This window comes from Chiloscyllium plagiosum, unplaced genomic scaffold (genome assembly GCF_037043375.1).
Source record: "Chiloscyllium plagiosum isolate Xiang-an unplaced genomic scaffold, Cpla_swu_hap1 HiC_scaffold_8, whole genome shotgun sequence".
Lineage (NCBI taxonomy): Eukaryota > Metazoa > Chordata > Chondrichthyes > Orectolobiformes > Hemiscylliidae > Chiloscyllium > Chiloscyllium plagiosum.
The window spans coordinates 93,353,167-93,374,878 of NW_028270146.1; the positions used below are offsets into that span (position 1 = coordinate 93,353,167).

General features: G+C 49.2%; 1 protein-coding gene across 1 annotated transcript in view; it reads left to right on the forward strand.

The window, feature by feature from the left end:
• LOC122554013 (inositol-trisphosphate 3-kinase A-like) overlaps window positions 1-21,712 on the forward strand; it is a 129,155-nt gene that overhangs the window by 98,094 nt on the left and 9,349 nt on the right. The window contains exon 4 of the mRNA XM_087990111.1: window positions 17,190-17,394. Within this exon, the coding sequence (XP_087846237.1) occupies window positions 17,190-17,394 (205 nt within the window). The remainder of the gene's footprint in view (window positions 1-17,189; window positions 17,395-21,712) is intronic.

The following is a 21,712-nucleotide window of genomic DNA, read 5'->3' on the forward strand; positions in this document are numbered from 1 at the left end:
TGCAGTGAGGGATGTGGGGTGTATCAGTGTTATAGTGCAGGGTGTGGGGTATATCGGTGTTACAGTGAGTGGTGTGGGGTATATTGGTGTTACAGTGAGGGGTGTGGGGTATATCAGTGTTACAGTGAGGGGTGTGGGGTGTATCGGTGTTACAGTGCAGAGTGTGGGGTATGTCGGTGTTACAGTGAGGGGTGTGGGGTATATCAGTGTTACAGTGAGGAGTGTGGTGTATATCGGTTTTACAGTGAGGCGTGTGGGGTATATCGGTGTTACAGTGAGGGGTGTGGGGTATATCTGTGTTACAGTGAGGAGTGTGGTGTATATCAGTGTTACAGTGATGGGTGTGGTGTATATCAGTGTTACAGTGAGTGGTGTGGAGTATATCAGTGTTACAGTGGGGGGTGTGGGGTGTGTGGGTGTGACAGTGAGGGGTGTGGGGTATATCGGTGTTACAGTGCAGGGTGTGGTGTATATCGGTGTTACCGCGAGGGATGTAGGGTATATCAGTGTTACAGTGAGGGGTGTGGGGTATATCGCTGTTACAGTGAGGGGTGTGGGGTGTATCAGTGTTACACTGAGGGGTGTAGTGTATATCGGTGTTACAGCGAGGGGTGTGGGGTAAATCGGTGTTACAGTGAGGGGTGTGGGGTATATCGGTGTTATAGTGAGGAGTGTGGGGTATATCGGTGTTACAGTGAGGGGTGTGGGGTATATCAGTGTTACAGGGAGGGGCATGGGGTAAATCGGTGTTACAGTGAGGGGTGTGGGGTATATCTGTGTTATAGTGAGGAGTGTGGGGTATATCGGTGTTACAGTGAGGGGTGTGGGGTATATCAGTGTTACAGTGAGGGGTGTGGGGTATGTCGGTGTTACAGTGAGGGGTGTAGGGTGTATCGGTGTTACAGTGAGGGGTGTGGGGTGTGTCGGTGTTATAGTGAGAGGTGTGGGGTGTGTCGGTGTTATAGTGAGAGGTGTGGGGTGTATTGGTGTTACAGTGAGGGGTGTGGGGTATATTGGTGTTACAGTGCAGGGTGTGGGTATATCAGTGTTATAGTGAGGGGTGTGGGGTATATCGGTGTTACAGTGAGGGGTGTGGGGTATATTGGTGTTACAGTGAGGGGTGTGGGGTATATCGGTGTTACAGTGAGGGGTGTGGAGTATATCAGTGTTACCGTGCAGAGTGTGGGGTATATCGGTGTTACAGTGAGGAGTGTGGTATATCAGTGTTACAGTGAGGCGTGTCGGGTATATCAGTGTTACAGTGAGGCGTGTGGGGTATATCGGTGTTACAGTGAGGGGTGTGGGGTATATCCGTGTTACAGTGAGGAGTGTGGTGTATATCGATGTTACAGTGAGGGGTGTGGTGTATATCAGTGTTACAGTGAGTGGTGTGGAGTATATCAGTGTTACAGTGAGGGGTGTGGGGTGTGTCAGTGTTACAGTGAGGGGTGTGGGGTATATCGGTGTTACAGTGCAGGGTGTGGTGTATATCGGTGTTACAGTGAGGGGTGTGGGGTATATCGGTGTTACAGTGAGGGGTGTGGGGTATATCAGTGTTACCGTGCAGGGTGTGGGGTATATCGGTGTTACAGTGAGGAGTGTGGGGTATATCAGTGTTACAGTGAGGAGTGTGGGGTATATCAGTGTTACAGTGAGGGGTGTGGGGTATATCGGTGTTACAGTGAGGGGTGTGGGGTATATTGGTGTTACAGTGAGGGGTGTGGGGTATATCGGTGTTACAGTGAGGGGTGTGGAGTATATCAGTGTTACCGTGCAGGGTGTAGGGTATATCGGTTTTACAGTGAGGCGTGTGGGGTATATCGGTGTTACAGTGAGGGATGTGGGGTATATCTGTGTTACAATGAGGAGTGTGGTGTATATCGGTGTTACAGTGAGGGGTGTGGTGTATATCAGTGTTACAGTGAGTGGTGTGGAGTATATCAGTGTTACAGTGAGGGGTGTGGGGTGTGTCGGTGTTACAGTGAGGGGTGTGGGGTATATCGGTGTTACAGTGCAGGGTGTGGTGTATATCGGTGTTACAGCGAGGGATGTAGGGTATATCGGTGTTACAGTGAGGGGTGTGGGGTATATCGGTGTTACAGTGAGGGGTGTGGGGTGTATCAGTGTTACACTGAGGGGTGTAGTGTATATCGGTGTTACAGCGAGGGGTGTGGGGTAAATCGGTGTTACAGTGAGGGGTGTGGGGTATATCGGTGTTATAGTGAGGAGTGTGGGGTATATCGGTGTTACAGTGAGGGGTGTGGGGTATATCAGTGTTACAGGGAGGGGCATGGGGTAAATCGGTGTTACAGTGAGGGGTGTGGGGTATATCGGTGTTATAGTGAGGAGTGTGGGGTATATCGGTGTTACAGTGAGGGGTGTGGGGTATATCAGTGTTACAGTGAGGGGTGTGGGGTATGTCGGTGTTACAGTGAGGGGTGTAGGCTGTATCGGTGTTACAGTGAGGGGTGTGGGGTGTGTCGGTGTTATAGTGAGAGGTGTGGGGTGTATTGGTGTTACAGTGAGGGGTGTGGGGTATATTGGTGTTACAGTGCAGGGTGTGGGTATATCAGTGTTATAGTGAGGGGTGTGGGGTATATCGGTGTTACAGTGAGGGATGTGGGGTATATTGGTGTTACAGTGAGGGGTGTGGGGTATATCGGTGTTACAGTGAGGGGTGTGGAGTATATCAGTGTTACCGTGCAGAGTGTGGGGTATATCGGTGTTACAGTGAGGAGTGTGGGGTATATCAGTGTTACAGTGAGGCGTGTCGGGTATATCAGTGTTACAGTGAGGCGTGTGGGGTATATCGGTGTTACAGTGAGGGGTGTGGGGTATATCCGTGTTACAGTGAGGAGTGTGGTGTATATCGATGTTACAGTGAGGGGTGTGGTGTATATCAGTGTTACAGTGAGTGGTGTGGAGTATATCAGTGTTACAGTGAGGGGTGTGGGGTGTGTCGGTGTTACAGTGATGGGTGTGGAGTATATTGGTGTTACAGTGCAGGGTGTGGTGTATATCGGTGTTACAGTGAGGGGTGTGGGGTATATCGGTGTTACAGTGCAGGGTGTGGGTATACAGTGTTATAGTGAGGGGTGTGGGGTATATCGGTGTTACAGTGAGGGGTGTGGGGTATATTGGTGTTACAGTGAGGGGTGTGGGGTATATCGGTGTTACAGTGAGGGGTGTGGAGTATATCAGTGTTACCGTGCAGGGTGTGGGGTATATCGGTGTTACAGTGAGGAGTGTGGGGTATATCAGTGTTACAGTGAGGAGTGTCGGGTATATCAGTGTTACAGTGAGGAGTGTGGGGTATATCGGTGTTACAGTGAGGGGTGTGGGGTATATCCGTGTTACAGTGAGGAGTGTGGTGTATATCGATGTTACAGTGAGGGGTGTGGTGTATATCAGTGTTACAGTGAGTGGTGTGGAGTATATCAGTGTTACAGTGAGGGGTGTGGGGTGTGTCGGTGTTACAGTGAGGAGTGTGGTGTATATCGATGTTACAGTGAGGGGTGTGGTGTATATCAGTGTTACAGTGAGTGGTGTGGAGTATATCAGTGTTACAGTGAGGGGTGTGGGGTGTGTCGGTGTTACAGTGAGGGGTGTGGTGTATATCGGTGTTACAGCGAGGGATGTAGGGTATATCGGTGTTACAGTGAGGGGTGTGGGGTATATCGGTGTGACAGTGAGGGGTGTAGTGTATATCGGTGTTACAGTGAGAGGTGTGGGGTATATCGGTGTTACAGTGCAGGTGTGGGGTATATCGGTGTTACAGTGAGGGGTGTGGGGTATATCGGTGATACGGTGTGGGGTGTGGTGTATATCAGTGTTACAGTGAGGGGTGTGGGGTATATCGGTGTTATAGTGAGATGTGTGGCATATGTCGGTGTTACAGTGAGGGGTGTGGGGTATGTCGGTGTTATAGTGAGGGTTGTGGGGTGTATTGGTGTTACAGTGAGGGGTGTGGGGTATATCGGTGTTACAGTGCAGGGTGTGGGTATATCAGTGTTACAGTGAGGGGTGTGGGGTATATCGGTGTTACAGTGAGGGATGTGGGGTATATTGGTGTTACAGTGAGGGGTGTGGGGTATATCGGTGTTAAAGTGAGGGGTGTGGAGTATATCAGTGTTACCGTGCAGGGTGTGGGGTATATCGGTGTTACAGTGAGGAGTGTGGGGTATATCAGTGTTACAGTGAGGAGTGTCGGGTATATCAGTGTTACAGTGAGGAGTGTGGGGTATATCGGTGTTACAGTGACAGGTGTGGAGTGTATCATTGTTACAGTGAGGGGTGTGGGGTATATCGGTTTTACCATGAGGAGTGTGGGGTATATCGGTGTTACAGTGAGGGGTGTGGGGTATATCGGTGTTACAGTGAGGATTGTGGGTTATATCAGTGTTACAGTGAGGGGTGTGGGGTATGTCGGTGTTACAGTGAGAGGTGTGGGGTATATCAGTGTTACAGTGAGGGGTGTGGGGTATGTCGGTGTTACAGTGAGGGGTGTAGGGTGTATCGGTGTTACAGTGAGGGGTGTGGGGTGTGTCGGTGTTATAGTGAGGAGTGTGGGGTATATCGGTGTTACAGTGAGAGGTGTGGGGTATATCAGTGTTACAGTGAGGGGTGTGGGGTATGTCGGTGTTACAGTGAGGGGTGTAGGGTGTATCGGTGTTACAGTGAGGGGTGTGGGGTGTGTCGGTGTTATAGTGAGAGGTGTGGGGTGTATTGGTGTTACAGTGAGGGGTGTGGGGTATATTGGTGTTACAGTGCAGGGTGTGGGTATATCAGTGTTCTAGTGAGGGGTGTGGGGTATATCGGTGTTACAGTGAGGGGTGTGGGGTATATTGGTGTTACAGTGAGGGGTGTGGGGTATATCAGTGTTACAGTGAGGAGTGTGGTGTATATCGGTTTTACAGTGAGGCGTGTGGGGTATATCGGTGTTACAGTGAGGGGTGTGGGGTATATCTGTGTTACAGTGAGGAGTGTGGTGTATATCAGTGTTACAGTGATGGGTGTGGTGTATATCAGTGTTACAGTGAGTGGTGTGGAGTATATCAGTGTTACAGTGGGGGGTGTGGGGTGTGTGGGTGTGACAGTGAGGGGTGTGGGGTATATCGGTGTTACAGTGCAGGGTGTGGTGTATATCGGTGTTACCGCGAGGGATGTAGGGTATATCAGTGTTACAGTGAGGGGTGTGGGGTATATCGCTGTTACAGTGAGGGGTGTGGGGTGTATCAGTGTTACACTGAGGGGTGTAGTGTATATCGGTGTTACAGCGAGGGGTGTGGGGTAAATCGGTGTTACAGTGAGGGGTGTGGGGTATATCGGTGTTATAGTGAGGAGTGTGGGGTATATCGGTGTTACAGTGAGGGGTGTGGGGTATATCAGTGTTACAGGGAGGGGCATGGGGTAAATCGGTGTTACAGTGAGGGGTGTGGGGTATATCTGTGTTATAGTGAGGAGTGTGGGGTATATCGGTGTTACAGTGAGGGGTGTGGGGTATATCAGTGTTACAGTGAGGGGTGTGGGGTATGTCGGTGTTACAGTGAGGGGTGTAGGGTGTATCGGTGTTACAGTGAGGGGTGTGGGGTGTGTCGGTGTTATAGTGAGAGGTGTGGGGTGTATTGGTGTTACAGTGAGGGGTGTGGGGTATATTGGTGTTACAGTGCAGGGTGTGGGTATATCAGTGTTATAGTGAGGGGTGTGGGGTATATCGGTGTTACAGTGAGGGGTGTGGGGTATATTGGTGTTACAGTGAGGGGTGTGGGGTATATCGGTGTTACAGTGAGGGGTGTGGAGTATATCAGTGTTACCGTGCAGAGTGTGGGGTATATCGGTGTTACAGTGAGGAGTGTGGGGTATATCAGTGTTACAGTGAGGCGTGTCGGGTATATCAGTGTTACAGTGAGGGGTGTGGGGTATATTGGTGTTACAGTGCAGGGTGTGGGTATATCAGTGTTATAGTGAGGGGTGTGGGGTATATCGGTGTTACAGTGAGGGGTGTGGGGTATATCAGTGTTACAGTGAGGCGTGTGGGGTATATCGGTGTTACAGTGAGGGGTGTGGGGTATATCCGTGTTACAGTGAGGAGTGTGGTGTATATCGATGTTACAGTGAGGGGTGTGGTGTATATCAGTGTTACAGTGAGTGGTGTGGAGTATATCAGTGTTACAGTGAGGGGTGTGGGGTGTGTCAGTGTTACAGTGAGGGGTGTGGGGTATATCGGTGTTACAGTGCAGGGTGTGGTGTATATCGGTGTTACAGTGAGGGGTGTGGGGTATATCGGTGTTACAGTGAGGGGTGTGGGGTATATCAGTGTTACCGTGCAGGGTGTGGGGTATATCGGTGTTACAGTGAGGAGTGTGGGGTATATCAGTGTTACAGTGAGGAGTGTGGGGTATATCAGTGTTACAGTGAGGGGTGTGGGGTATATCGGTGTTACAGTGAGGGGTGTGGGGTATATTGGTGTTACAGTGAGGGGTGTGGGGTATATCGGTGTTACAGTGAGGGGTGTGGAGTATATCAGTGTTACCGTGCAGGGTGTAGGGTATATCGGTTTTACAGTGAGGCGTGTGGGGTATATCGGTGTTACAGTGAGGGATGTGGGGTATATCTGTGTTACAATGAGGAGTGTGGTGTATATCGGTGTTACAGTGAGGGGTGTGGTGTATATCAGTGTTACAGTGAGTGGTGTGGAGTATATCAGTGTTACAGTGAGGGGTGTGGGGTGTGTCGGTGTTACAGTGAGGGGTGTGGGGTATATCGGTGTTACAGTGCAGGGTGTGGTGTATATCGGTGTTACAGCGAGGGATGTAGGGTATATCGGTGTTACAGTGAGGGGTGTGGGGTATATCGGTGTTACAGTGAGGGGTGTGGGGTGTATCAGTGTTACACTGAGGGGTGTAGTGTATATCGGTGTTACAGCGAGGGGTGTGGGGTAAATCGGTGTTACAGTGAGGGGTGTGGGGTATATCGGTGTTATAGTGAGGAGTGTGGGGTATATCGGTGTTACAGTGAGGGGTGTGGGGTATATCAGTGTTACAGGGAGGGGCATGGGGTAAATCGGTGTTACAGTGAGGGGTGTGGGGTATATCGGTGTTATAGTGAGGAGTGTGGGGTATATCGGTGTTACAGTGAGGGGTGTGGGGTATATCAGTGTTACAGTGAGGGGTGTGGGGTATGTCGGTGTTACAGTGAGGGGTGTAGGCTGTATCGGTGTTACAGTGAGGGGTGTGGGGTGTGTCGGTGTTATAGTGAGAGGTGTGGGGTGTATTGGTGTTACAGTGAGGGGTGTGGGGTATATTGGTGTTACAGTGCAGGGTGTGGGTATATCAGTGTTATAGTGAGGGGTGTGGGGTATATCGGTGTTACAGTGAGGGATGTGGGGTATATTGGTGTTACAGTGAGGGGTGTGGGGTATATCGGTGTTACAGTGAGGGGTGTGGAGTATATCAGTGTTACCGTGCAGAGTGTGGGGTATATCGGTGTTACAGTGAGGAGTGTGGGGTATATCAGTGTTACAGTGAGGCGTGTCGGGTATATCAGTGTTACAGTGAGGCGTGTGGGGTATATCGGTGTTACAGTGAGGGGTGTGGGGTATATCCGTGTTACAGTGAGGAGTGTGGTGTATATCGATGTTACAGTGAGGGGTGTGGTGTATATCAGTGTTACAGTGAGTGGTGTGGAGTATATCAGTGTTACAGTGAGGGGTGTGGGGTGTGTCGGTGTTACAGTGATGGGTGTGGGGTATATTGGTGTTACAGTGCAGGGTGTGGTGTATATCGGTGTTACAGTGAGGGGTGTGGGGTATATCGGTGTTACAGTGCAGGGTGTGGGTATACAGTGTTATAGTGAGGGGTGTGGGGTATATCGGTGTTACAGTGAGGGGTGTGGGGTATATTGGTGTTACAGTGAGGGGTGTGGGGTATATCGGTGTTACAGTGAGGGGTGTGGAGTATATCAGTGTTACCGTGCAGGGTGTGGGGTATATCGGTATTACAGTGAGGAGTGTGGGGTATATCAGTGTTACAGTGAGGAGTGTCGGGTATATCAGTGTTACAGTGAGGAGTGTGGGGTATATCGGTGTTACAGTGAGGGGTGTGGGGTATATCCGTGTTACAGTGAGGAGTGTGGTGTATATCGATGTTACAGTGAGGGGTGTGGTGTATATCAGTGTTACAGTGAGTGGTGTGGAGTATATCAGTGTTACAGTGAGGGGTGTGGGGTGTGTCGGTGTTACAGTGAGGAGTGTGGTGTATATCGATGTTACAGTGAGGGGTGTGGTGTATATCAGTGTTACAGTGAGGGGTGTGGGGTGTGTCGGTGTTACAGTGAGGGGTGTGGTGTATATCGGTGTTACAGCGAGGGATGTAGGGTATATCGGTGTTACAGTGAGGGGTGTGGGGTATATCGGTGTGACAGTGAGGGGTGTAGTGTATATCGGTGTTACAGTGAGAGGTGTGGGGTATATCGGTGTTACAGTGCAGGTGTGGGGTACATTAGTGTTACAGTGAGGGGTGTGGGGTATATCGGTGATACGGTGTGGGGTGTGGTGTATATCAGTGTTACAGTGAGGGGTGTGGGGTATATCGGTGTTATAGTGAGATGTGTGGCATATGTCGGTGTTACAGTGAGGGGTGTGGGGTATGTCGGTGTTATAGTGAGGGTTGTGGGGTGTATTGGTGTTACAGTGAGGGGTGTGGGGTATATCGGTGTTACAGTGCAGGGTGTGGGTATATCAGTGTTACAGTGAGGGGTGTGGGGTATATCGGTGTTACAGTGAGGGATGTGGGGTATATTGGTGTTACAGTGAGGGGTGTGGGGTATATCGGTGTTAAAGTGAGGGGTGTGGAGTATATCAGTGTTACCGTGCAGGGTGTGGGGTATATCGGTGTTACAGTGAGGAGTGTGGGGTATATCAGTGTTACAGTGAGGAGTGTCGGGTATATCAGTGTTACAGTGAGGAGTGTGGGGTATATCGGTGTTACAGTGACAGGTGTGGAGTGTATCATTGTTACAGTGAGGGGTGTGGGGTATATCGGTTTTACCATGAGGAGTGTGGGGTATATCGGTGTTACAGTGAGGGGTGTGGGGTATATCGGTGTTACAGTGAGGATTGTGGGTTATATCAGTGTTACAGTGAGGGGTGTGGGGTATGTCGGTGTTACAGTGAGAGGTGTGGGGTATATCAGTGTTACAGTGAGGGGTGTGGGGTATGTCGGTGTTACAGTGAGGGGTGTAGGGTGTATCGGTGTTACAGTGAGGGGTGTGGGGTGTGTCGGTGTTATAGTGAGGAGTGTGGGGTATATCGGTGTTACAGTGAGAGGTGTGGGGTATATCAGTGTTACAGTGAGGGGTGTGGGGTATGTCGGTGTTACAGTGAGGGGTGTAGGGTGTATCGGTGTTACAGTGAGGGGTGTGGGGTGTGTCGGTGTTATAGTGAGAGGTGTGGGGTGTATTGGTGTTACAGTGAGGGGTGTGGGGTATATTGGTGTTACAGTGCAGGGTGTGGGTATATCAGTGTTATAGTGAGGGGTGTGGGGTATATCGGTGTTACAGTGAGGGGTGTGGGGTATATTGGTGTTACAGTGAGGGGTGTGGGGTATATCGGTGTTACAGTGAGGGGTGTGGAGTATATCAGTGTTACCGTGCAGAGTGTGGGGTATATCGGTGTTACAGTGAGGAGTGTGGGGTATATCAGTGTTACAGTGAGGCGTGTCGGGTATATCAGTGTTACAGTGAGGCGTGTGGGGTATATCGGTGTTACAGTGAGGGGTGTGGGGTATATCCGTGTTACAGTGAGGAGTGTGGTGTATATCGATGTTACAGTGAGGGGTGTGGTGTATATCAGTGTTACAGTGAGTGGTGTGGAGTATATCAGTGTTACAGTGAGGGGTGTGGGGTGTGTCGGTGTTACAGTGAGGGGTGTGGGGTATATTGGTGTTACAGTGCAGGGTGTGGTGTATATCGGTGTTACAGTGAGGGGTGTGGGGTATATCGGTGTTACAGTGCAGGGTGTGGGTATACAGTGTTATAGTGAGGGGTGTGGGGAAAATCGGTGTTACAGTGAGGGGTGTGGGGTATATCGGTGTTACAGTGAGGGGTGTGGGGTATATCGGTGTTACAGTGAGGGGTGTGGAGTATATCAGTGTTACCGTGCAGGGTGTGGGGTATATCGGTGTTACAGTGAGGAGTGTGGGGTATATCAGTGTTACAGTGAGGAGTGTCGGGTATATCAGTGTTACAGTGAGGAGTTTGGGGTATATCGGTGTTACAGTGAGGGGTGTGGGGTATATCCGTGTTACAGTGAGGAGTGTGGTGTATATCGATGTTACAGTGAGGGGTGTGGTGTATATCAGTGTTACAGTGAGTGGTGTGGAGTATATCAGTGTTACAGTGAGGGGTGTGGGGTGTGTCGGTGTTACAGTGAGGAGTGTGGTGTATATCGATGTTACAGTGAGGGGTGTGGTGTATATCAGTGTTACAGTGAGTGGTGTGGAGTATATCAGTGTTACAGTGAGGGGTGTGGGGTGTGTCGGTGTTACAGTGAGGGGTGTGGTGTATATCGGTGTTACAGCGAGGGATGTAGGGTATATCGGTGTTACAGTGAGGGGTGTGGGGTATATCGGTGTGACAGTGAGGGGTGTAGTGTATATCGGTGTTACAGTGAGAGGTGTGGGGTATATCGGTGTTACAGTGCAGGTGTGGGGTACATTAGTGTTACAGTGAGGGGTGTGGGGTATATCGGTAATACGGTGTGGGGTGTGGTGTATATCAGTGTTACAGTGAGGGGTGTGGGGTATATCGGTGTTATAGTGAGATGTGTGGCATATGTCGGTGTTACAGTGAGGGGTGTGGGGTATGTCGGTGTTATAGTGAGGGTTGTGGGGTGTATTGGTGTTACAGTGAGGGGTGTGGGGTATATCGGTGTTACAGTGCAGGGTGTGGGTATATCAGTGTTACAGTGAGGGGTGTGGGGTATATCGGTGTTACAGTGAGGGATGTGGGGTATATTGGTGTTACAGTGAGGGGTGTGGGGTATATCGGTGTTACAGTGAGGGGTGTGGAGTAAATCAGTGTTACCGTGCAGGGTGTGGGGTATATCGGTGTTACAGTGAGGAGTGTCGGGTATATCAGTGTTACAGTGAGGAGTGTGGGGTATATCGGTGTTACAGTGACAGGTGTGGAGTGTATCATTGTTACAGTGAGGGGTGTGGGGTATATCGGTTTTACCATGAGGAGTGTGGGGTATATCGGTGTTACAGTGAGGGGTGTGGGGTATATCGGTGTTACAGTGAGGGTTGTGGGGTATATCAGTGTTACAGTGAGGAGTGTGGGGTATATTGGTGTTACAGTGAGAGGTATGGAGTGTATCATTGTTACAGTGAGGTGTGTCGGGTATATCAGTGTTACAGTGAGGAGTGTGGGGTATATCGTTGTTACAGTGACAGGTGTGGAGTGTATCATTGTTACAGTGAGGGGTGTGGGGTATATCGGTTTTACCATGAGGAGTGTGGGGTATATCGGTGTTACAGTGAGGGGTGTGGGGTATATCGGTGTTACAGTGAGGGTTGTGGGGTATATCAGTGTTACAGTGAGGAGTGTGGGGTATATTGGTGTTACAGTGAGAGGTATGGAGTGTATCATTGTTACAGTGAGGTGTGTGGGGTATATCGGTTTTACGATAAGGAGTGTGGGGTATATCGGTGTTACAGTGAGGGGTGTGGGGTACGTTAGTTTTACAGTGAGGGGTGTGGGGTATATCGGTGTTACAGTGAGGGGTGTGGGGTATCTCAGTGTTACAGTGAGAGGTGTGGGGTATATCGGTATTACCGTGTGGGGTGTGGTGTATATCGGTGTTACAGTGAGGGGTGTGGGGTATATCAGTGTTACAGTGAGGGGTGTGGAGTATATCATTGTTACAGTGAGGGGTGTGGGGTATATCGGTTATATAATGAGGAGTGTGAGGTATATCGGTGTTACAGTGAGGAGTGTGGGGTACGTCAGTGTTACAGTGAGGGGTGTGGGGTACGTCAGTGTTACACTGAGGGGTGTGGGGTATATCGGTGTTACAATGAGGGGTGTGGGGTATATCGGTATTACCGTGTGGGGTGTGGTGTATATCGGTGTTACAGTGAGGGGTGTGGGGTATATCGGTGTTACAATGAGGGGTGTGGAGTATATCAGTGTTACCGTACAGGGTGTGGGGTATATCGGTGTTACAGTGAGGAGTGTGGGGTATATCAGTGTTACAGTGAGGAGTGTCGGGTATATCAGTGTTACAGTGAGGAGTGTGGGGTATATCGGTGTTACAGTGACAGGTGTGGAGTGTATCATTGTTACAGTGAGGGGTGTGGGGTATATCGGTTTTACCATGAGGAGTGTGGGGTACATCAGTGTTACAGTGAGGGGTGTGGGGTATATCGGTGTTACAGTGAGGGTTGTGGGGTATATCAGTGTTACAGTGAGGAGTGTGGGGTATATTGGTGTTACAGTGAGAGGTATGGAGTGTATCATTGTTACAGTGAGGTGTGTGGGGTATATCGGTTTTACAATGAGGAGTGTGGGGTATATCGGTGTTACAGTGAGGGGTGTGGGGTACGTTAGTTTTACAGTGAGGGGTGTGGGGTATATCGGTGTTACAATGAGGGGTGTGGGGTATGTCGGTGTTACAGTGAGGGGTGTGGGGTATATCGGTATTACCGTGTGGGGTGTGGTGTATATCGGTGTTACAGTGAGGGGTGTGGGATATATCGGTGTTACAGTGAGGGGTGTGGGGTATATTGGTGTTACAGTGAGGGGTGTGGAGTATATCATTGTTTCAGTGAGGGTTGTGGGGTATATCGGTTATATAATGAGGAGTGTTAGGTATATCGGTGTTACAGTGAGGGGTGTGGGGTATGTCAGTGTTACAGTGAGGGGTGTGGGGTACGTCAGTGTTACAGTGAGGGGTGTGGGGTATATCGGTGTTACAATGAGGGGTGTGGGGTATGTCGGTGTTACAGTGAGGGGTGTGGGGTATATCGGTATTACCGTGTGGGGTGTGGTGTATATCGGTGTTACAGTGAGGGGTGTGGGGTATATCGGTGTTACAGTGAGGGGTGTGGGGTATATCAGTGTTACAGTGAGGGGTGTGGGGGTATATCAGTGTTACAGTGAGGGGTGTGGGGGTATATCAGTGTTACAGTGAGGAGTGTGGGGTATATCAGTGTTACAGTGAGGGGTGTGGGGGTATATCAGTGTTACAGTGAGGGGTGTGTGGTGCATCGGTGTTACAGTGCAGGATGTGGGGTATATCAGTGTTACAGTGAGGGGTGTGGGATACATCGGTGTTACAGTGAGGGGTGTGGGTTATATCGGTGTTACAGTGAGGGGTGTGGTCTATGTCAGTGTTACAGTGAGGGGTGTGGGGTATATCGGTGTTACAGTGAGAGGTGTGGGGTATATCGGTATTACAGTGAGGGGTATGGGGTATATCAGTATTACAGTGTGGGATATGGTGTATATCGGTGTTACAGTGAGGGGTGTGGGGTATATCGGTGTTACAGTGAGGGGTGTGGGGTATATCATTGTTACAGTGAGGGGTGTGGGGGTATATCAGTGTTACAGTGAGGGGTGTGTGGTGCATCGGTGTTACAGTGCAGGGTGTGGGGTATATCAGTGTTACAGTGAGGGGTGTGGGATATATCGGTGTTACAGTGAGGGGTGTGGGTTATATCGGTGTTACAGTGAGGGGTGTGGTGTATGTCAGTGTTACAGTGAGGGGTGTGGAGTATATCGGTGTTACAGTGAGAGGTGTGGGGTATATCGGTGTTACAGTGAGGGGTATGGGGTACATCAGTGTTACAGTGAAGAGTGTGGGGTGTATCGGTTTTACAGTGAGGGGTGTGGGGTGTATCGGTGTTACAGTGAGGGGTGTGGGATATATCTCGGTGTTACAGTGAGGGGCAGGGGTATATCAGTGTTACAGTGAGGGGTGTGTGGTGCATCGGTGTTACAGTGAGGAGTGTGGGGTATATCGGTGTTACAGTGAGGGGTGTGGGGGTATATCAGTGTTACAGTGAGGGGTGTGTGTTGCATCGATGTTACAGTGAGGGGTGTGGTGTATATCGGTGTTACAGTGAGGGGTGTGGGGGTATATCAGTGTTACAGTGAGGAGTGTGGGTTATATCAGTGTTACAGTGAGGAGTGTGTGGTATATCGGTGTTACAGTGAGGAGTGTGGGGTATATCGGTGTTACAGTGAGGGGGTATATCGGTGTTACAGTGAGGGGTGTGTGGTGCATCGGTGTTACAGTGAGGGGTGTGGGGTATATCAGTGTTACAGTGAGTAGTGTGGGGTATATCGGTGTTACAGTGAGGGGTGTGGGGGTATATCAGTGTTACAGTGAGGGGTGTGGGGTATATTGGTGTTATAGTGAGGGGTGTGGGGTATATCGGTGTTACAGTGAGGGGTGTGGAGTATATCAGTGTTACAGTGAGGGGTGTGGAGTATATCAGTGTTACCGTGCAGAGTGTGGGGTATATCGGTGTTACAGTGAGGAGTGTGGGGTATATCAGTGTTACAGTGAGGCGTGTCGGGTATATCAGTGTTACAGTGAGGGGTGTGGGGTATATCGGTATTACCGTGTGGGGTGTGGTGTATATCGGTGTTACAGTGAGGGGTGTGGGATATATCGGTGTTACAGTGAGGGGTGTGGGGTATATCAGTGTTACAGTGAGGGGTGTGGAGTATATCATTGTTACAGTGAGGGGTGTGGGGTATATCGGTTATATAATGAGGAGTGTTAGGTATATCGGTGTTACAGTGAGGGGTATGGGGTACGTCAGTGTTACAGTGAGGGGTGTGGGGTACGTCAGTGTTACAGTGAGGGGTGTGGGGTATATCGGTGTTACAATGAGGGGTGTGGGGTATGTCGGTGTTACAGTGAGGGGTGTGGGGTATATCGGTATTACCGTGTGGGGTGTGGTGTATATCGGTGTTACAGTGAGGGGTGTGGGGTATATCGGTGTTACAGTGAGGGGTGTGGGGTATATCAGTGTTACAGTGAGGGGTGTGGGATATATCAGTGTTACAGTGAGGGGTGTGGGGGTATATCAGTGTTACAGTGAGGAGTGTGGGGTATATCAGTGTTACAGTGAGGGGTGTGGGGGTATATCAGTGTTACAGTGAGGGGTGTGTGGTGCATCGGTGTTACAGTGCAGGGTGTGGGATATATCAGTGTTACAGTGAGGGGTGTGGGATACATCGGTGTTACAGTGAGGGGTGTGGGATATATCTCGGTGTTACAGTGAGGGGTGTGGGTTATATCGGTGTTACAGTGAGGGGTGTGGTCTATGTCAGTGTTACAGTGAGGGGTGTGGGGTATATCGGTGTTACAGTGAGAGGTGTGGGGTATATCGGTATTACAGTGAGGGGTATGGGGTATATCAGTATTACAGTGTGGGATATGGTGTATATCGGTGTTACAGTGAGGGGTGTGGGGTATATCGGTTTACAGTGAGGGGTGTGGGGTATATCATTGTTACAGTGAGGGGTGTGGGGGTATATCAGTGTTACAGTGAGGGGTGTGTGGTGCATCGGTGTTACAGTGCAGGGTGTGGGGTATATCAGTGTTACAGTGAGGGGTGTGGGATATATCGGTGTTACAGTGAGGGGTGTGGGTTATATCGGTGTTACAGTGAGGGGTGTGGTGTATGTCAGTGTTACAGTGAGGGGTGTGGGGTATATCGGTGTTACAGTGAGAGGTGTGGGGTATATCGGTGTTACAGTGAGGGGTATGGGGTACATCAGTGTTACAGTGAAGAGTGTGGGGTGTATCGGTTTTACAGTGAGGGGTGTGGGGTGTATCGGTGTTACAGTGAGGGGTGTGGGATATATCTCGGTGTTACAGTGAGGGGTGTGGGGTATATCGGTGTTACAGTGAGGGGTGTGGTGTATGTCAGTGTTACAGTGACGGGTGTGGGGTATATCGGTGTTACAGTGAGAGGTGTGGGGTATATCGGTGTTACAGTGAGGGGTGTGTGGTGCATCGGTGTTACAGTGAGGAGTGTGGGGTATATCGGTGTATCAGTGAGGGGTATGGGGTACATCAGTGTTACAGTGAGGGGTGTGTGGTGCATCGGTGTTACAGTGAGGAGTGTGGGGTATATCGGTGTTACAGTGAGGAGTGTGGGGTATATCGGTGTAACAGTGAGGGGTATGGGGTACATCAGTGTTACAGTGAGGGGTGTGTGGTGCATCGGTGTTACAGTGAGGTGTGTGGGGTATATCGGTGTTACAGTGAGGGGTGTGGGGGTATATCGGTGTTACAGTGAGGGGTGTGGGGTATATCGGTGTTACAGTGAGGAGTGTGGGGTATATCGGTGTTACAGTGATGGGTGTGGGGTATATCAGTGTTACAGTGATGGGTGTGGGGTGTATCGGTGTTACAGTGATGGGTGTGGGGTATATCAGTGTTACAGTGAGGGGTGTGGGGTATATCAGTGTTACAGTGAGGAGTGTGGGGTGTATCGGTGTTACAGTGAGGGGTGTGGGGTATATCAGTGTTACAGTGAGGAGTGTGGGGTATATCAGTGTTACAGTGATGGGTGTGGGGTGTATCGGTGTTACAGTGATGGGTGTGGGGTATATCAGTGTTACAGTGAGGAGTGTGGGGTATATCGGTGTTACAGTGAGGTGTGTGGGGTATATCGGTGTTACAGTGAGGGGTGTGGGATATATCTCGGTGTTACAGTGAGGGTGTGGGGTATATCGGTGTTACAGTGAGGGGTGTGGTGTATGTCAGTGTTACAGTGAGGGGTGTGGGGTATATCGGTGTTACAGTGAGGGGTGTGGGGTATATCGGTTTTACAGTATGGGGTATGGGGTATATCGGTGTTACAGTGAGGGGTGTGGGGTACATCAGTGTTACAGTGAGGAGTGTGGGGTGTATCGGTGTTACAATGAGGGGTGTGGGATATATCAGTGTTACAGTCCGGGGTGTGGGGTATATCGGTGTTACAGTGAGGAGTGTGGAGTGTATCGGTGTTACAATGAGGGGTGTGGGATATATCGGTGTTACAGTGAGGAGTGTGGAGTGTATCGGTGTTACAATGAGAGGTGTGGGGTCGATTGGTATTGCAGTGTTGAGTGCAGATACACTGACAGCTATCCTGATCCCCAGTGCTTCTATGCTTCCACCTCCGCAGGACGTATCTGGAAGAAGAGTTGATGAAAGCTCGTGAGAACCCGAAATTACGGAGTGACATGTACAAGAAAATGGTGGAGATTGACCCCCAAGCACCGACACCACATGAACACACGATCCAAGCTGTTCTGAAGCCACGGTACATGCAGTGGAGGGAAACCCTCAGCTCTACAGCAACGCTCGGGTTTCGTATCGAAGGTGTTAAGGTGCGAGTGCAGCTGTGAGCCTCCTTGGTGACTAATATTCATTGTCCTATCTTGCTGTGTGTGGGGAAACTGAAGGGCACGTATCTCTGGTTACTCCTCTGTCTCATCCTTTCCACTTTACTCTTGTCTAATGAGAATCACCACCTGTTCTCGTAGTCCAGTTTGCACCAAACTATTGGCCACTCGGTCACCCTTCCTAGCTGCCACAGATTAGCTGCAAGCAAAATGTTATACCTCTCTTCAGGCACTGCCCATCCTTTCAAATCTGTCACCATCACCCTTTCTGAGAATGAGCAGACTCAATCCTTGTGTCCCAACAAAATACCTTCCCATCTCCATCCTCTTTTTTTCTGAATCCCTCTGATGTGCTGTCACATCCTGAGTATAGGTTCACATTTCCCACATCTCCACATTTGAACTGCTCGATCTAATTTTCTGCACTTTGCTGAAGTGGCTCTTATTAAAAATCACAGCTACTGAATGTGACTGTGGTAAACTCTCCCTCTTTAACTTGTCTACCCCTTTTATCAGGTACCCACCCCCACTCAGCCGCACAGTGACACAGTGGTTAGCACTGCTTTCTCACAGCGCAGGGACTCAGGTTCGATTCTACCGTTGGGTGACTGTGTGGGGTTTGCACATACTCCCCGCGTCTGTGTGGGTTTCCTCCCACAGTCCAAAGATGTGCTGGTTATGTGGTTTGGCCATATTAATTTACCCATAGTGTCCAGGGATGTGCAGGCTAGATGGGTTAGCCATGGGAACTGCAAGGTTACAGGGATAGGATCGAGCATTTGGATGTAGGTGGGATGCTCTTCAGAGGGTCGGTGTGGAATCAATGGGCCGAATGGCCTGCTTCTACACTGTAGCAATTTCTATGAAATAACTTGCCTCTGTCATCCAACTGGGTGGCACTGCCCTTGCCTATTCACAGTCTGAGAACCAGTACTTCCTTTTGTTGCTCCTTCATTGACGTAGCCACCAAAGCTCACTCCCTATTCCCTCTGCTTTCTCATCTCCACACGGCCTGTTCAGCATATCCTCCAAAATCATAGTGTCAATTCCACGAGTAACATTGACAATACCCAACTCTATGTCACCGCCACCACCTTCCAGTACCAGGGGGTCACAGTTTAAGGATACAGGGTTAGATTTAGATTACTTACAGTGTGGAAACAGGCCCTTCGGCCCAACAGGTCAACACCGACCCGCCGAATTGAACCGCCGGCGGGAATTGAACCCGGGTCTCTCGCGCTGTGAGGCAGCAGTGCTAACCACTGTGCCACCGTGCCGCCCATGGGTTGGCCATGTAGGACTGAGATGAGGAGAAATGTCTTCACCCAGAGAGTGGTGAGCCTGGGGAATTCTCTGCTGCAGAAAGTGGTGAAGACCAAAGTATCGAATGTTTTCAAGAAGCAGATAGATATAGCTTTTCAGGTCAAAGGGTACAGGGAAAAAGTGGAAACAGGGTGTGGAGTTGGATGATAATGGCAGAGCAGGCTGAGGGCGACTCCTGCTCCTATGTTCCAAGTTTCAACCCTCTCCAATCGAAGAGCTATCTGATTGTTTGTCCAATGAACATCAATTCTGTTCCGTTAAATATGCTGAAGACTGAAGCTTTTGTCTTTGTGTCCCATCATAATGTCATCTTCCAAACTACTGATATGATTCTCCTGCCAAGCCCCTACCTCCGGCTGAACCGGACTCTTGCATCCTTGCCTTCCTGTTTGATCCTAATGATTCCTGTGGACCTTTTGGGTCAATGTTCAGTGCCTTTAACTTTCTCATGTGGCCACACATTCGGTGGTCTTTAACGGGGCACAAGACATATGCTGCACTTTCTAGGCTACTGTGCAGTCGTACATACATGTCTTAGCGGGAACATTACTTGAGCTTCCAATGCCAAATCCTGTCCATCAGAGAGATGGCAAATCATCCACACCTCTGCTTCAATACAGCTGCTGCTTAAATCCTTATCTGTATTTCTGTTGTCTCTGGACCCGTTTATTCCATCTGCTGGGTTTGGCTTCACGAAGTTGAGTCCGCTTGAAACTCTGCTGTCCATTTATTAATTCCACTGTGCCCACCAATTGACACAGGTTCCATTTCCATCAGTACCTCTAATTGCTATGTCCTTATTCTCGTGCCTAAATGCCTTACTTGCCTTAACTCAATCTCGCTCTGTAACTCAATCTCGCTCTGTAACTCCCTCCAGTCCTACAGCTTTCTAAGATGTTAGTGTTTCTCTAAATCTGGCTTCTCATTCATTCCTCATTCATTTTGCTACAGCTTCTTCCCCATCCCCCTGCTTTTCTTGGCTGCCTCAGCTGCCTGAGGACTGAACGCTAGAATTCCTTCCCTTAACTTCTTCACCATTGTTCTTCCTCCAAAAAGTTCCTTAAAACCTTCTTTGATAATGCTTTTGGGTCAACTGATCTCATAGCTCCTTATGGCAGTATTGTCTCACATTTTGATTGTGAAGTGCCCAGGGATGTTTTGCCACATTAAAGGTAATTGTAGAAATGTAAGTTGCAATTATTATTGTGTGGTTTGCTCCCAGTGAAGAGTTGACCCAACTGAATCAAGGTTGGAGAATGGCCACAGAGGTGAGTGTGCCTGATCTCACAGAACCTTCCATTATTTGTCTTACTCAAAAGGAAGACTTGCGAGCATGTATGAGCGGATATTGTGGGTCAGTGCAACTGTGTTGGAAAACAGGGGCTGGCATCACAGCCAAACCTCCACAGAGCATTGTGTAATCCTCAGGAAAATGTGGGAGCATCTGCCACCTAGTGGTAATATGGAGAGTGGCAATATACAGAACATGGGAATTTTGGAAAAGAGCTCGGATTGCATTTGTCATCCATAAAGTGTGTGTATATACTTAATATGCACATATGTACACATACATACACATGAACATACATTATAAACATGCGCAGATTAATAGATACTACTTTCATATCTATATGTAAAACACAAACTTACACAGAGGCAGAGACACGACCTGCCCTTGACAAAATCATGTTGACTATCTCCAATCAAATTGTTGCTTGCTAGATGATTATAAATTCTATCTCTTACAATCCTTTCTAAAACATTTCCTATAACAGATGTAAAGCTCACTGGTTTATAATTACCTGGGTCATCTCTACTGCCCTTCCTGATCAAGGGCACAACATTTGCAATCCTCCAATCCTCTAGTATTAAACCTGTAGACAATGATGACTCAAAGATCAAGGCCAAAGGCTCCACCACCTCCTCCCTAGCTTCCCAGAGAATCCTGGGATAAATCTCATCCGGCCCAGGGGACTTATTACTTTCACACCTCCTCGAATTGATAACACCTCCTCCTTACTAACCTCAATCCTTTCTAGTCTAATAGCCTCTATCTCAGTCTTCTCCTCTAAAATATTCTCCTTTTCCTGAGTGAAAACAGATGAGAAATATAAATTTAGCAACTCTCCAATCTCCCTAGGGTCCACACACAACTTCCCACTTCTGTCTTTCACTGGCCCTATTCCTACCCTAGTCATCCTTTTATTCCTCACATACCTATAGAAAGCTTTAGGGTTCTCCTTTATTCTACCTCTAAGGACCACTTATGTCCCCTTCTTGCTCTTCTTAACTCTCTCTTTAAATCCTTCCTAGCTAATTTACATCTCCATTGCTTCACCTGAACCATCTCATCTCAACATCACATAAGCCTCCGTCTTCCGTTTAACAAGCGACACAATTTCTTTAGTAAACCACAGTTCTCTTACCCTGTCACTTCCTCCCTGTCTGACAGGGACATACCTATCAAAGACAAGCAATATCTGTTCCTTAAACCAGCTCCACATTTCGAATGCCACCATCCCCTGCACTTTGCTACCCCATTCTATGCATCCTAAGTCTTCCTAATTGCCCTTCCCCCGTCAATAATTCTTGCCCTGTGGCATGTACTTATTCCTTTCCATTGCTAAACTAAACATAATCGAATTATGGTCATTCTCTCCAAAGTGCTCATCTACCACTAAATCAAACACCTGGCCTGGTTCATTACCAAGTACCAGATCCAGTGTGGCCTCCCCTCATGTTGGACCTTCGACATATTGTGTCAGGAAACCCTCCTGTACACATTGGACAAAAACTGATCCATCCAATGTACTAGAGTTATAGTCAATGTTGGGGAAGTTAAAGTCCCCCATAATGACCACCCTGTTCCTTTCACTCCTCCCCAGAATCCTTTTGCCAATCCTCTACTCCACATCCCTGGAACTTTGCGGAGGCCTATAAAAAACTCCAAGCAGTGTGACCTCTCCTTTCCTATTTCTAA